The following is a 14,763-nucleotide window of genomic DNA, read 5'->3' as shown; positions in this document are numbered from 1 at the left end:
TAAACTGAAAAGATTTTTAAAGGAAGCATACAAGAATTAAGCTGATCCTTGGGGAACTCCATCAGAGAGGATATTTAGATTCATAACTGCATACAGCAGTGTCATTCTTCTGATGACAGAACTTGCCTCAATTCCCTCTAGCATCCAATTGTCTTAAATTTCCTATAAAACATTGGATGTCAAATGTGGATTTTGTACCAAACTGACTTCATGACTAAAGACACCGGAAGACACCTCCCTGTGCATCAATTAGTATCAAAGCAACAGTCCAAAACTGTCTTATAATAAGCATCTCAAATTTACAATACAGCAAGAAATATAGTCAGAAAAACATTACATTTCTGAAAATTCCGGTGTGCTCTTAATACTTAATGCCGCTGTTTAACGACTCATGTACTTTTCAAACAACTTAAACACACAAGACACTAAAGCCTTTTCAAGTATCAGACAGATTTATTAAACCGAGGTCATTTTTATAGCAAGATGAACAATGAAGGAATGATTACAATTGCATATTGGTCATTTAAATGTACACAAGAAACTATGAGCAAATTGTACCATAAAACACACAATGTCTGATACAGAGTGCTTAACAACGTTTACAGCAAGAACCAAAAACCTTTTCCTTGAATACAGCCGAGCAATAATACAGAAAGACTGAAGAGAGCATTATTCTGTGAAGATGATTTGATTCTATGACAGCAACAGCTATCGATTAACACAATTTCCAGCCATGTTAACAGAAACTGACGTTACTTTTTTCAGGTGCATTGTAGGCCTCGAGTAGTAAACACTGCACAATTCCCCGCAACCCTTTCACATTTTTATCCCGTGTCCCTGAGTACAAACAAGTGATTGATATATGTGTTTCTCATAATACAGCTGAATTGTTCTGAACAATTTTAGCAGTTTTTGTGCAGAAAGAAACATGAGAAAGAACTAACAAGTTATCAAAACCGAGGTGCTGTTTTTTTTAACATACATAAGCAAACTTTCGTCATACTGCAGTTAGGGCCGTGGCCACACGATTGGAATGGCACAGTCAACACAAAGGCACTTGTGCTGTGATCACTAACTGGAGCAGTGGATAAACTATGGCATCTGTAAACACAAGGCCACTCCTTTTACTTCGTTCTGCCACACTCACTCAAACTCAAACCCAAACACACACACACACGCACACACACTAATTGTAAAATACTATTTCAGGTTCCGCTCCTGTTGGTATTCCATGCAGAAGCGCCATGTGGAGATGCAGTGGGACAGGAGGATCTGCTCTGGGAAGGATTGTTCGACCTCCAGCGGAACGTCCAGGTCCTTCCTCTCCATGTAGGAGACCAGTGTATCCTTCAGCCTGGTGAGTGGACAGAGAGAGATCCAAGCGAATCAATGGCTCATGCCCAGTTTTTAATTTATTCATTTAGTAATAAATGTGGAATAACGTGAGTGAGTGTGTGTTTGTGTGATCTTCTCACCCCCAGTCTGGGCGGAAGGTCTCAAGAGCATTGCCGGTTCTCAGAACCAGCTTTATGAACTCGTGCATCTCCAACAGGAAGCCGTCGGCCCCGCCCTTAGAGAGGAAGCCGGTCAGCTGCATGCGATCTTCTTCACCCAGAGGCATCTTATACTCAACACTCACTCCGACAAAGGGGTCCTGCAGATGGATAAATATGGGGACATATAATGTGCTCACAAGCTGAAGCAGCTCAACGCTTTGTAAATGAACCCTAAACGCAGAAGATCGTTACCCTCTTCAGGCGCAGCATGCTCTCTGACTTCAGAGATGAGAGGAGCTGCCACAGGGCCACCGCGTGCTTTACACTACACCGACTCAGAGCCTTGATGATGTGTGGGGGGGTGTGGTCGCCCATCCGCAGGACGTCCTGCAGGTAGACGCCCAGCTGCATGTGCGGGTCGGCGCCGGTCATCGCCAGGAAGCCCAGAGCCACCTCCACGGCTGCCAATGCCTCACACACGTCACAGTAAGCAGCCAACTCCACCGCCAGAGACGTCAGGGTCAGGGACGGCAGAGACTCCTGTGAACAAACATCGATACACACACACACACACCAGGATGAACAAAAAAAAAAAATCGATACCAAAACTGATTCTGTAGCAAAAAAAATCCTTTCTTTCTCTCACCTGCTCAACCTTTCCTTTCACGTCTTTGAAAATGTTTTCATAATTCCTTTCATGTCTATTCACCAGAGTTGGGATTCCCTGTGGGAAGGGGTTAATTCAGTTAAGACAATTGCAATAGCTAAAGCACAAGAGAGTGTGTGTTTGTGTGTGTGAGAGAGAGAGAGAGAGAGAGAGGAGAGAGAGGGAGGGAGAGAGAGACAGACTCACATTAAGAGTGATGAGTGGTTTTCCCTGCAGGAAGTGCGTGATCAGCTGCTGCTGGATCTTGGGAAGGTCGTACTCTGGCCGGGTCTCCCGGCCGCTCTCCATGTTGTACTGACAGTGTGACAGAACCAGCGGCAGAACCAGATCGAACCGGATCACATGGAGCTCCGTCAGATCCACTGGGCTCACGGAGTAACTGAAAGAGAGATTTTCATATCCATATTCATCAAGAAACTCAAACAGTCAAGTGAGTGTGTGTGTGTGTGTGTGTGTGTGTTTATGTACCTGGTCTCTTCTCCTGTGTGTCTGTCCACAGTATACACCATATCATTGTGTAGTGCAATGAGGTAGCTGACGAGCGCTGTAGAGCACAGGCCCAGGCCCTGTCTCCGTGGCAACAGCACCTGCAGGCTACTGTTCATGTCCAGATCGTTCTCACAGTACTCAGGTGGAAGCTTTAGCTCACCTAAAAACACAGACGGAGACCAATCTGATATAATGCAAAACTCAAACATAAGCGTGGCAACTGAACATAAATAATGTCCTTAATATTCTAATAAATTAAAATAAACATAAATGCAACATTCAGCTTTTTACGAATGTAAATCAGACAATTCACAAAGGAAAGTAAACAAAACCTACTATATGTTATAATATCCAGAAGTTTGCAGAATCTCTACAATCCTTAATATTTCCATCTAGCATGTTGCAGAGGAGTGTAATTGCATGTGTGTGTGTGTGTGTGTGTTTTACCATTAGTGGCAAGAGACACCCTGAGCTGGTTCCAGGTGTTCAGGAACATTTGTATGCGTTGCTGGTACAACGTAGTAATGGAAGCTGAAGAGAACATCAAAGTGGACGTTTTTATTTTAGGTCGATGTATAAAACTCTGAAGTTAGAATGTCCAGTCGTAGTACCTGCTCTCGGGCTCTGTAGGAAGTCAGCAATGGTTCCGTCTGCCAGTTCTGAAGCATTCTGGAACATCTTCACCAGATCCCTCTGAAGAACCAGCATATCGGGGAGGAACTTCACCAAGCGCAACTCTGCCTCCTGACCAATCACAGACCTCAGAGTCAGTCATCAACAGCAACCAATCACTAACTTTATTTATACTGTTCCTTATATTAGTAAGACATACATAATACAACTGTCTAAATTATTAAATTGGTTCCCTGATTTCATATTAATTTAATTCCTCTGTGTATTCAGTCTTTATGTGTTTGAAGGTACCTTCTGCAAAAATCTCCAGAGTACAGGAAATGTTTCGCGGCCGTCGTGCTGCTCTACGATGTGGGTGAGTCCTGGGAGAGAGACCCTCTCCCTGCAGCTCCACACTGAGGGGCCGTGGAGGATGGAAACCTGCGGCAGGTTCCGCAAAAACATCCGGGGGTCCCCGAAAGTCAGCTTCATGATGGGGTTGGAGCTCACACGCTCGTCCCGGCGAATTCGGTCAGCCACCTGCTGCAGACGCTCGTCCAGATTCTGCAGAGAGAATAAATAAACCCCTGAGAGGTCTAACACAGATTAACACATTCCAGTTAACAACCCTAGTAATTCTACACCCATAATAAATGCCATTGCCAGTGGACACCACAAACGGTGATCTCGAGCTTCAGTTAAATTCCATTATTATTATTTTATGGAATATTACTGGTTTAGATGTTACCAGTGGCAGTTTTTTATATGGCCGATATGGGCCTTTGCCCAGGACGGCATAGTATATTCTTTTTTTTTTTAATGCGTGCGGCTCCTATCGCCCTTTTGCAGGCTGCCTGCTGAACTGAATACGTAATCGGATTGGCTATCTGCTTTCATTCATTACCCTGAGCTGAGGGCTGATGATGTTGTTGGCGACACACGTCTCCCAGTTGTTCCGATCATTTTTGGAAGAGAGTCGATGGTCAAAGCCTACAGGCCCTGTGAAAACCATAAAACACACACACACTTCAGTATTTCAGAGTTTCAATTTGAAGTTGTGTGTGTTTGTGTTACTGTGTTACTCCTTACAGTGTCCTGGGGGATTGGTCAGGGAGTCGATGATGAGGTGGGCGGTGCTTGTCGTCTCATCTGCCCCCCTGCCCAGGGCGTGGGTCAGCTGCTGCAGATCCTTCTGCAGGTGAGCCACCAAAAAATCAGCTGGGTGCGGCACAGGGGGCACGATTATCCCCGCAATATGCTGCAGCCAGAGAGAGAGAGAAATGATGAGAGAATTCTAGCAAGAATAGAAATTGCAGACACGTTTAGTGAAAGTGATTAGTTGTCACATGTGACATAAAACAACAACAACATTTATTTCTTGTATAGCGCAGAATCACATACAGTAGATCACATACAGTAACTCCTACTGGGCATCCATGAAAGGCTGGGCGGTGTGTGGGGATGGTACCTAGCCCAATTGGACCTCAGTGGCACCTTGGCGATTCAGGATTTGAACCCGCAACCTTTCGATTACGGGTCCACTTCCTTACCCGCTAGGCCACCACTGCCCCACTCTGCCCCAGAGTGTATGAGGTGTGTGTTCTGGCATGTGTGTTCTGGTAAACAAGAACCTGTGGGTGGCTGGTGGCTCCCAGAATCATAGCTGCGTGTGTGAGGAGGCGGACCAAAGTGAAGGGGGCGGGGCTCATGTTCTTGGTGTCCTGCATGTCAGGCTGATCCCTGCGTTCTGGTGCGCCAAGAATGTGTCCTGGCTGCGTGCGATCACCACTATGTAGACACACACACAAACACACCATTAGTTAAAGCATTCACATAGAAAAGTGGCAAATACAGTGATTAGAGAAAATCTGCATTCTGTTGCACTGCTACAGAATGCATTATGTTTATTCCAATGGAAGACCTGACGTCCCTGAAAACAACTAATGGTATGCAAACAGAATCAACCACATGCAAACACACAGTACAAACACTTACTGAAGCTGGACAGCTCTAAAACCAGTAACAGGGATGTGATTCACGCCTCCTATTTCAGCACGGCAGTCTGGACAGCGACTCAGCTCCATGGGTTGACCACACTGAGAAAACGAGAGAGACATTGATAAAGTACATAGCTAACAGTGAAAAGCATGTAAATATTCTGTTCGTTAGTGCACTTACTTCCCCAATGGTACAGGGGTGTCCATTGGGGCAGACTAGATAAAGAGAGAAAAAAGTTATTTTAATAATAACTATAATAGTAATTAATAATTTTCAGTCCAGTCATTTTCAGACACCCAGAGACTTATTGAGGAAGTACTTACAGTACCAGTGCAGATGACCCATGGCCTGCTGAGCCACTGCAAGCATGTCGTCAGGCATTGTGGGCAGGAAGGATCCCTTGAAGACAGAAAAACATTTACTGGTGTAATGGCAGCAAATAAACATAAGAAACAAAGAAATTATTCACATTTAGTAGAGTATCAGTGTCACTGATCTGAGAATGTGTTACATCTTAAATTCTAATTTCAGCATTTGGTATCTTTTTATGTATTAATGAGCATTGGCATAATTTAACGGTGAGCTGTGCTCCTCAGATTCAGGTATGTGCTCCATAAAATAACACTGCAATATTGTTAGTAATACCTGCATGTTGGCTGGGGTGATGGCGAGCTCGTGGAGGGGTCCCAGCACCGCCTGCTGGCTGGAAAGCAGAACTGCAGCCAGGTGCACACACAGCTCGGTGGCAGTCTGCTGATTTCCCGAGGTTTCCGGCCGCACGCTCAGGGCACCAAGTTGGTTCTGCACCAGCTTCTTGGCAAACACCTTCTGCTCAGGACTGACCAGGACATCACACCCTTCTATGAACACCTCCAGACCCTGGCATTGCTGGGAAACACACAACATCACATTAACACACAGGCACATACTCAGGTTTTTAAAGTCTAGACAAGTACCTGTTGTAAGGTACACAAGTACCTGTTGTGTGGGGTGCAGGCGTACATCACAGGCTCTGTACAGGCAGGTGACCTCTCTGAACAAAGCCAAGAGCACCAAGACACACCTCTTCAGTCGAGGATTTCTGCAGCCCTGTGCATATGCATGAAGAGACACACACACACACACACACACAAGTTATACTTATAGTCCATTAAAATTATATTTTAAAAAAGTACATATACTTACATCACATGCTTCCTGGATCCTCTGCACATTCCCTTCCATCATCACCTTGGCAACAGCCTCTCTGATGATTTTATACTCTTCTCCACACACCAGGAACTGGTCCATCTGCAGGCCCAACTCAGACTGACCAGGGAAAAACAGGAAATTATTTCATCGTTTATGCAAAATTGAAACAACTATTTTCAGGTTTGAAAAATCCAATAAAATCATGTTTCACTGAATCAGAGCCAAAACCCAGTACAAAACAATGAGGGTTGAATGAAAAACAGCTCCATCCTCCACTGTAGACACAAAAATAATTGTACTGTCCATTCATTGGACATGTTCTGAAATGAGCCCTCAGTCCACTGGACTCTGTATCTTCTCTTCAGGCTTAAAATGATTTCCAAATTTGCAACTCAGGCGGAAATCTTGACAGCCACACCCATAACAGACCCCACCTGCAGTAGGACCTCTTGTGGAAACATCCAGCGGCACTGTTCTACGGTCAGGAGCCTCTGGACGAAGTCTACGCCGCGCTGACTGCGGATCTTACGGATGAGGTAGACTCGGTACCAATCGTTCTTGCCATGCACACACACGTCCCGCACAGCGCTCAAGAACGCTTCTGTATCAGCATGCCCATCCTGAGTACCTACACACACACATACACACACACACACACACACACACACACACACATACACACAGAAAAAAAAAAAAGAATAGCTCAATTAACCACAAATAGTATCTAATAAGAAGTAGGGCTAGGGAGCACCCAACCCACCCCCCAAAATTTAATATGTCTATCAAATCACTTCTTCTGTCAAGTGTAAAGGTTGACAAATTTTGAACACAACCACGACTGATACGTAACACAAGATGCTCCGGCTGGATGAAATGATGGAATGGGTTGACCCTGTCTTACATCTGTTTATTCATGGTACATGGTGGGTATGTGCCATTGTACCCAAGGTCCCAAACACATTTAACCCCGTATTGCACCAAAGACAATTGACATTAGCAATAAATCTAAATGTTGCCAGGGTTACCTGTGCCTTCATGCAGATTAGCAACGAACTGTGCAGCCATGTCCAGACAGAGTCGCAGACGGGCAAGCTGCTGCAGGTTCTCGATGGAGGCGACCTGCTCAGACACAGGCTGCGACTGCAGGATGTCCCGCAGGAAGGGGGTCTCCTCACGCAGAAACGCCAGCTGTTCCGTCACAGAGTGCCCCTGAGTTCGTTCAAACATGGAGTCCTATACAAGTCGACAGAAACGCATACAATCAGTATATCAATACTTAAACAATGAAGTCACCCTGAGTGAGCAGTGGGCAGCCATGACAGGCGCCCGGGGAGCAGTGTGCAGGGACGGTGCTTTGCTCAGTGGCACCTCAGTGGCACCTTGGTGGATCGGGATTCGAACTGGGCCGCTTCCTTAGCCGCTAGGCTACCACTGCCCCTAAGGTCAACTGGACTGGCTGCTTAGTGTTAAATAGCATAGACACACACACCTACCTCCAGACAGTTGATGTATAGAGAATAGAGTTCTGATTTATCGCTCTCCTCAAGGATTTGACTTCTCTCCACAGCAGACAGGTGGAGCTGCAGGTAATCCTTCACAATATCAAAGCTGAATGGGAAAAGACAAACACACACACTTATAATTCTGCTCTCTCGAATTCTCCTTACGACCAAAATTGTGATTGCGTGTTTGAGTGTTCATGTATGTATATGTTTCTTCGGTCTGACCTGTACTTCAGCAGCAGCTTAAGCAGTACAGATCGGACCACAGGGTTTTTATCCACCGAGTCATCGAATGGTGACAGAGCCTTAGTAAGCATGTGCTGCTGCCCTGAGGAGGTAACACAGATGTGCACACAAGAACTAGTAGTAATGATCTCATTTGTCCAACTTTAAATAATATTCAATAAGTTTGACAGACAGACAGATTGATCTTTAAACACATGTATGCTTTTCTTTCTTACGTCCGAGTCCAGGCACAGGTCCAGCCTCCACCATGAGCAGGGACAGCAGGTGTAGGATGACTGGGGAGCATGGCGGCGAACCATGACTGAAACACACACTGGACACCAGTGCGATGAAGAAACTGTTACACCGCTGTCTGAAATTTCTGTTCAGATCAACCAGGGACCTGCAGGACAGAGTATGTATTTGAGCATGTGTACATATATGTCCACCTGTGTGTGTGTGTGTGTGTGTGTGTGTGTGTGACAGACATACTGAATTTCCGCTGAAGGCACCAGTTCAAAGTCGTCTGGCACTGGCTGAATGCACAATGGACAGTACATCTGCCCAGGCAACATCCACTTCCGTATGCACCTCAGGCAGTAGATGTGCTCACACGGCAGACTGAGGGGGTCTTTGGGGTCCCCCATACACACTGGACATGGCTGAGCACCAAACCTGAAGAATAAAGAAAATAAAAACCCTTTACCTAGGAATACTCGACTCCAAGCAAGCCCAAGCAGTGGACACTGGCATTTGGACACATTCAAACAGGAATTTCAGATGGTAGAGGTCCTGCAGGATTAATGAATTAAATGAATTAAAACAAATCATCTGACTGAATTTTTTTCTTTAACCCAAATGCTTTGTGTCACAGGTTAAAACAGCAGGTGCGGTTAGTTTAAGTTCAAATTGAGCTTTATTGTCATTTTAGTGAAACTAAACAATGTTTCTCCAATGTTTCTTGATTTAAACAAAGTTTAATGCTGACATAAAGTGCTTGTGTGCGAAAGACAATCCAGCTACAAAATGTGCTACAAAGAAGACAAGACAGTGCAAAACTAGTGAAATGAACAATGAAGGTGGCAAGTAGAACATTTGAAAAGGATTAAGTCACGATGATGGGGGCTGATCATGTGTAATGTAGCATGGAGTAAATCTAGGGGTTCCTCACTTGAAAATGCGCTCGCTGGCGCCTTCCTTACAACCCTTCAGGATCTGGATCACGGCCTCAAATGCCAGCTGTTGTTTCACATCTGAGTTCTTCTCCAGAACCTAAACACAAAAAAAACAAATAAAAGATAAAATGAAGGTCTAGAGACAGAGAGGACATGAAGAGGTGATGGAGAGGAGGCCACACCTGTCCCAGTTTCCTGACGTGCTCCAGTACCAGGGGTACAAGTTTGACATCCAGCTTCTCTATATCCAGCAGCATGTGGTCCACAAACAGGGACAGAGAGAAGATGCGACTCCAGCCGTGTCTACACACACAGACACACACAGTTTTCAGTTTCCAAGGTTGGGTGTATTTTGAGTGTGTGAATACAACTGACTATACTTTCCAGACCAGAGGTCTGATTGTGATTGTCATTGTGAAACACAGCAGCACAGCACACAGTGCCATAGCGAAATTTGTCCTTTGCATTTAACCATCACCCTTGGTGAGCAGTGGGCAGCCATGATTGGCGCCTGGGGAGCAGTGTGATGGAAGATGATTTGCTCAGTGGCACCATGGCGTTTTCTGATTGCAGGTCCGCTTCCTTACCCGCTAGGCCACCACTGCCCCAAAAGTGAGATTCAAACCAAGGACTCACCCATCAAACTGCTCTAATCTGTGTGTGAGCGTGTGTGTGTGTGTATATAAAACTCACTGCACTCTCTGCACCATGGTCCTGCTCTGCCCTTTGTAGTGTCTGATGCTCTCCTCAGCACACACCAGCTCCACCGGCACCTGCAGCCGCTTCACCCGTCTGAGCCACTGCACGCGCTCCGCCTCTGAGCTCAGAGATGTCGGCTCTAGATACTCCACACAAGCTAGAGCAGCGTACACATCTAACACCTGCAACACACACCGAACTGCGCTCAACACCAAAACAGCCCCGCCCTCCTTCTGAATGAGAATTAACATTGATGATCGCGTTATGCTGCGTGTGTATAGGGCCGCACCAGCTCTTTGCCCCCGCAGGCGTGCGTGTTCCCCAACAGCATGTGGGACACATCTGGCTCGACCGACAGCATCCTGGAGAGGTTCTGCAGGCGAGTCTTGTAGCGGTGGTAGGCAGCGTGAACCCAGGTCAGAGCCGAAACCTCGCATACCTCAACCTCCTCACACGCACGCAACTCGTTCACACAGCATGTGAGAGCTCCGCACAACAGCTGAGGGGAAAAGAACACACACAAAACAGATTTAACAGATAATACACAAAATTAATCCCTGTAACACAACTATTTTTAAAAGTACTTTGAGATACAAAGTAAGAAACTTCTGTAGTGTCTAAGATTTACATTTACATTTACATTTACAGTATTTATCAGACGCCCTTATCCAGAGCGACTTACAATCAGTATTTACAGGGACAGTCCCCCTGGAGCAACTTAAGGTTAAGTGTCTTGCTCAGGGACACAATGGTAGTAAGTGGGATTTGAACCCGGGTCTTCTGGTTCACAGGCGAGTGTCTTACCCACTAGGCTACTACCACCTACCACCTACTAAGACTCAGATAGTTGTACACATTTACCTTAAGTTCTCCCTCTGAGGTCACAGTCATCGTCATAGCAATGAAATCCTGAAGGTACCGCTGGAAAATCTCTTCCTGCATCTCAGCATCTGATTGGCCGATGTACCTGCCCAGAGGCGTCTCTTGGTAGAACTCCTCAAACGTCTTCTCTGGGCCTGTGAACAATAAATCAGATATAAATGTACATTTTTATTTACAGCATTTATCAGTCGCCCGAAAAGGGCTGAGTGATTTTAAAACGTGGCTTTATAAATGGCAACAACGCGATTTCGCAATCCCAGTATCTTCCTTGCCACTGTTGCCTCTGGCCTGCTCACCTGGGGTTTTGAGCACTGTACCATCTGTTAGCACTCTGTGACAATTTACATTGTAAAAAGTGCCATATAAATAAATATTGTTTGACTGATTGGTTGATTTACATTTCCTCTCAAAAATCCGCGAGTGGCGCCGTGCTTGCCTCAGAGCTCAGCACAAAAAATAGGTGTGGTTTTCTAAACTCATGGCAAGACAATAATGTGGTGTTGTAGATCGTGTGTATGTTTCGAAGGGGAAGACACAATTCTGTCCGCTTCGATGCTTTAATTCTATTGGTTGTGCAAAAATGCGTCATGGCGTGCAGTGGTCAAAGTTTTTTTAAGAAAAAAAACTTTGCTCAAGGGGACCTCAGTCAAAGTCAAAGTCAGCTTTATTGTCAATTCTGCCACATGTACAGGACATGCAGAGAATTGAAATTACGTTACTCTCAGACCCATACAACATTAAATACAAGACAGTAACATTGAATACAAAGGTATAAATACAATTTTAAAAAACACAATATACAATTTTAAAAACACCATATACAAATAAGGGCACATGGTGGAGAGTGCAAACCCATGTAGTGCAACAGAGGTAAGTTTAAAGTGACAAAGTGACAAGTGAGGTAGACCTCAGTGGTACCTTGGCGGTTTAGGATTCCAACAAGCTTCCATTTACAATTCCTTACCTGCAAGGCCACCACTGCTCCAGTCATGTTTGTCTCAAGCCAAATACTTCCTGCATTTATGATCTATAATTTTCACTTCTTTAATGGATATGTCTCCCTTACTCTCTCTCTGCAGGGCATGGACCCAAAGCTCCTCCAGGAAGTCCCGGATCCTCCAGCTGAAGGGCATGCTGCAGCCCAGTCCTCGGTCCAATGGGATGGCATTCGGCACCACAATGGTCTTTGTCTCTGAGCTGAAGAAACAAGGGATTCATACTTGGTACCTAATCTTATCCATAAAGCTGATGTTCATCAAGAGCACACAGAACCTACCCACGGTCTACTGTGGTGTACGGGACCTCTAGGAGTTTATGGTTCCCAAAGATGTCTAGCCACAACTTCTTGAGTGGCTCCTTGCACTCAGGGTGCAAAAGTAGGTCCAGATTACAGTCACGGTCGATCACAGATATCAGCTGAGCCAAGAAGGGTGTGACCACGGACTGAACCCGCTTCCACAAAGTGTGTCTGAAATGGGATCACAATAGCTCTAAATCTCTCAAATGTTGACTAAATAATTTTATTGAAATGAGAAAACCACTTACCTGAAAGTACCGCCTTCCTGCAATGCATCAATGTTGGCTGCCTCCTTGAATACCCAGGCTTTGGGTGAGAGGGAGTGTCCATCATGGACCTGGAGCAGGGAGTGCAGACGCTTCTTAACTGTCTTCAGGAACACAGCTGTGGATAAACATGCACATCTTCAGGCCCCTCTTCACCCACAAGCCCCAACTATATTATGCTGGCAGCAATGCAATGTGCAAATATGAAATAGTTTTGTATTGTTTTGTAGCACACTGGGGATGTTTGTGAAATCTTAAATAAAGTGGTATTTATCTAGCTGCAAGTTTTGTTTGGTAGAGGTTCCCATGCTAATGTTTGAGATGTGAACATGTCAGTAATTATCAGCTAGTTCTGCCAAATTTGTGTGTGCTTCGTGGCATTTATGGTTGAGGGCTGAGATTACCATGACATACTGGGTGGCAGAAATAACTGCACTCATGCTAAAAGGGGGCAGTGGTGGCCTAGCGTTTAAGGAAGCGGCCCCGTGATCAGAAGGTTGCCTGTTCGAATCCCGAGTCGCCAAGTTGCCACTGAGGTGCCACTGAGCAAAGCACCGTCGCCACACACTGCTCCCCGGGCGCCTGTAATGGCTGCCCGCTGCTCGCCAAGGGTGATGGTTAAAGGCAGAGGACACATTTCATTCTGTCACCATGTGCTGTGATGCAGTGTTTCACTTTCACTTTCACTTTTAAAAGGGCTTGATGGGTTCCTCCACTTCAAGATACAGATAACTAGCTAGCAGTCCTATCTTGTTTGTACACTGAATCCTGAAGATGATGTATTAAATTAACAGTGCTGCATCCAAAAAAAAGGATCACAAGGTTGTTTCTGAAAAACATATGACGATGCGATATATGACAATTTCACATAATCATTTCTCACCTTTGAGTTCCTCACCCTCGCTCATGAGAGTCAGTAGAAGCTCCACCCTTCGGGTGCCTCGAACACCCGATATGTCTGTGAGCATGCCCACTGCACTCTGAACGCAGCTACGCACCAAAGCTGTAGTATCCAATACATTCTCAAAGTCCTCCACCTATTAAGCAAAGCCAAAATCTGACCCACCCTCTAATGCACTAGATCTATATCTTTGCATATAATGTTGAAAATAATGTTCTTGAATCAACTGCAATAAGAAAAAATTGAGTCGCTTACCAGTTGTTCACTTATATCCATAGCTTCTGTCTGGGTCTCAGAGTACATATCATCCACCTCCATGGCTAAGAGGACACATAGTACATTATAACAAGACCATTAAAACTCAATCATTGTGACATGGCTCAATGCACAAATGGTGAAAAGAGAGATTTCCAACAACGTTATTCAAATTAAACCTTCATGAGTTTCCCTCTCCTCAAAAAGTTCACTGATAGTCAGACGTCGAAGTGCTTTGATGTCAGAGGCCATGTCTTTGGACCTGCGGAGGTCATCGATGTGCACAGACTTCCATGGGCCTATGGGAATATCGAGGGTTAATACATAAATGTTGTTAAGCTGAGCCTGTTCAGAGAGGCTGGTGCAACTGGTTTATTAGTTAAGACTCCAGATAGTTAGCGTACTTTCTGTTTGTTTGCAGCTACACACAATCAACAACAAAAAGGCTTTGTTAAAAAAAAAAAAAAAAACAGCGCCACCCACTGAAGAAATGTAACCGAGCATAGCTCACCTCCATGAAACCCAACATAGGAGGTTCCCCCCCTCCACCCTGGGCAGTTTGGTGATGAAGTACACAAACACTGGGCTTGTGGTTTGTCCTTTTGACTTGTTGATTTCATTCAATGCAGAATACCTTCGACAAAAATGTATTGTTTACCATCTGATAACATCACATACAATGTGCGTGGAGAGCATTTTGACTAACGTAAAATATCAAATTCAGGACATGACCCACTTGGCAGATGCAATAAGGTTTGAACTCTGAGAACCTTCATCAAAATCAGTCTGAACGAGGAGAATTTTGTCACCGGAGCCAGCATCCAATAAACACCTACAATAGCAAACATGTGAGATATTTAAAAAATAGAATTTTTTTATTAAATAGGAAAACATGTATTATTAATCCTTACTTAATCTTTTTAAGGAATGAGTGCTCCGTATCAAACTGCTGCAGGGAGAGGAGCTCTACGTGTTTAACTGCCTGCTGAAGCTGGACAAGGTCGGACATCGTCAGCAATCGAGAAAATGTAGTCACCTAAGAAATAAATGCAAACGCTAAATACGATTGTGTAACATTGCAGGACAAATCACGTTGGATTTAGACTGC

At 44.9% G+C, this 14,763-nt stretch overlaps 1 protein-coding gene across 1 annotated transcript in view; it reads right to left on the bottom strand.

The window, feature by feature from the left end:
- Positions 1-433: 433 nt before the first annotated feature.
- Positions 434-14,763, bottom strand: part of LOC114773806 (E3 ubiquitin-protein ligase rnf213-alpha-like) — a 35,764-nt gene continuing 21,434 nt past the window's right edge. The window contains 39 exon segments of the mRNA XM_028965970.1: positions 434-1,354; positions 1,476-1,654; positions 1,749-2,036; positions 2,143-2,220; positions 2,350-2,542; positions 2,632-2,812; positions 3,100-3,183; positions 3,264-3,396; positions 3,577-3,828; positions 4,169-4,263; positions 4,354-4,522; positions 4,896-5,052; positions 5,260-5,360; positions 5,443-5,477; positions 5,586-5,661; positions 5,908-6,150; positions 6,241-6,351; positions 6,448-6,570; positions 6,888-7,081; positions 7,479-7,686; positions 7,947-8,061; positions 8,181-8,283; positions 8,417-8,583; positions 8,673-8,855; positions 9,352-9,452; positions 9,538-9,658; positions 10,049-10,236; positions 10,344-10,553; positions 10,916-11,070; positions 12,003-12,133; positions 12,213-12,404; positions 12,482-12,617; positions 13,383-13,536; positions 13,656-13,720; positions 13,835-13,954; positions 14,167-14,197; positions 14,199-14,289; positions 14,392-14,487; positions 14,567-14,691. Of these exon segments, the coding sequence (XP_028821803.1) occupies positions 1,201-1,354; positions 1,476-1,654; positions 1,749-2,036; positions 2,143-2,220; positions 2,350-2,542; positions 2,632-2,812; positions 3,100-3,183; positions 3,264-3,396; positions 3,577-3,828; positions 4,169-4,263; positions 4,354-4,522; positions 4,896-5,052; positions 5,260-5,360; positions 5,443-5,477; positions 5,586-5,661; positions 5,908-6,150; positions 6,241-6,351; positions 6,448-6,570; positions 6,888-7,081; positions 7,479-7,686; positions 7,947-8,061; positions 8,181-8,283; positions 8,417-8,583; positions 8,673-8,855; positions 9,352-9,452; positions 9,538-9,658; positions 10,049-10,236; positions 10,344-10,553; positions 10,916-11,070; positions 12,003-12,133; positions 12,213-12,404; positions 12,482-12,617; positions 13,383-13,536; positions 13,656-13,720; positions 13,835-13,954; positions 14,167-14,197; positions 14,199-14,289; positions 14,392-14,487; positions 14,567-14,691 (5,538 nt within the window). The 3' untranslated portion in view covers positions 434-1,200.

This window comes from Denticeps clupeoides, unplaced genomic scaffold (assembly GCF_900700375.1).
Source record: "Denticeps clupeoides unplaced genomic scaffold, fDenClu1.1, whole genome shotgun sequence".
NCBI classification, from domain to species: domain Eukaryota; kingdom Metazoa; phylum Chordata; class Actinopteri; order Clupeiformes; family Denticipitidae; genus Denticeps; species Denticeps clupeoides.
The sequence above is the reverse complement of the archived record's forward strand: the minus strand, read 5'-3'. Positions and strand labels throughout refer to the sequence as shown.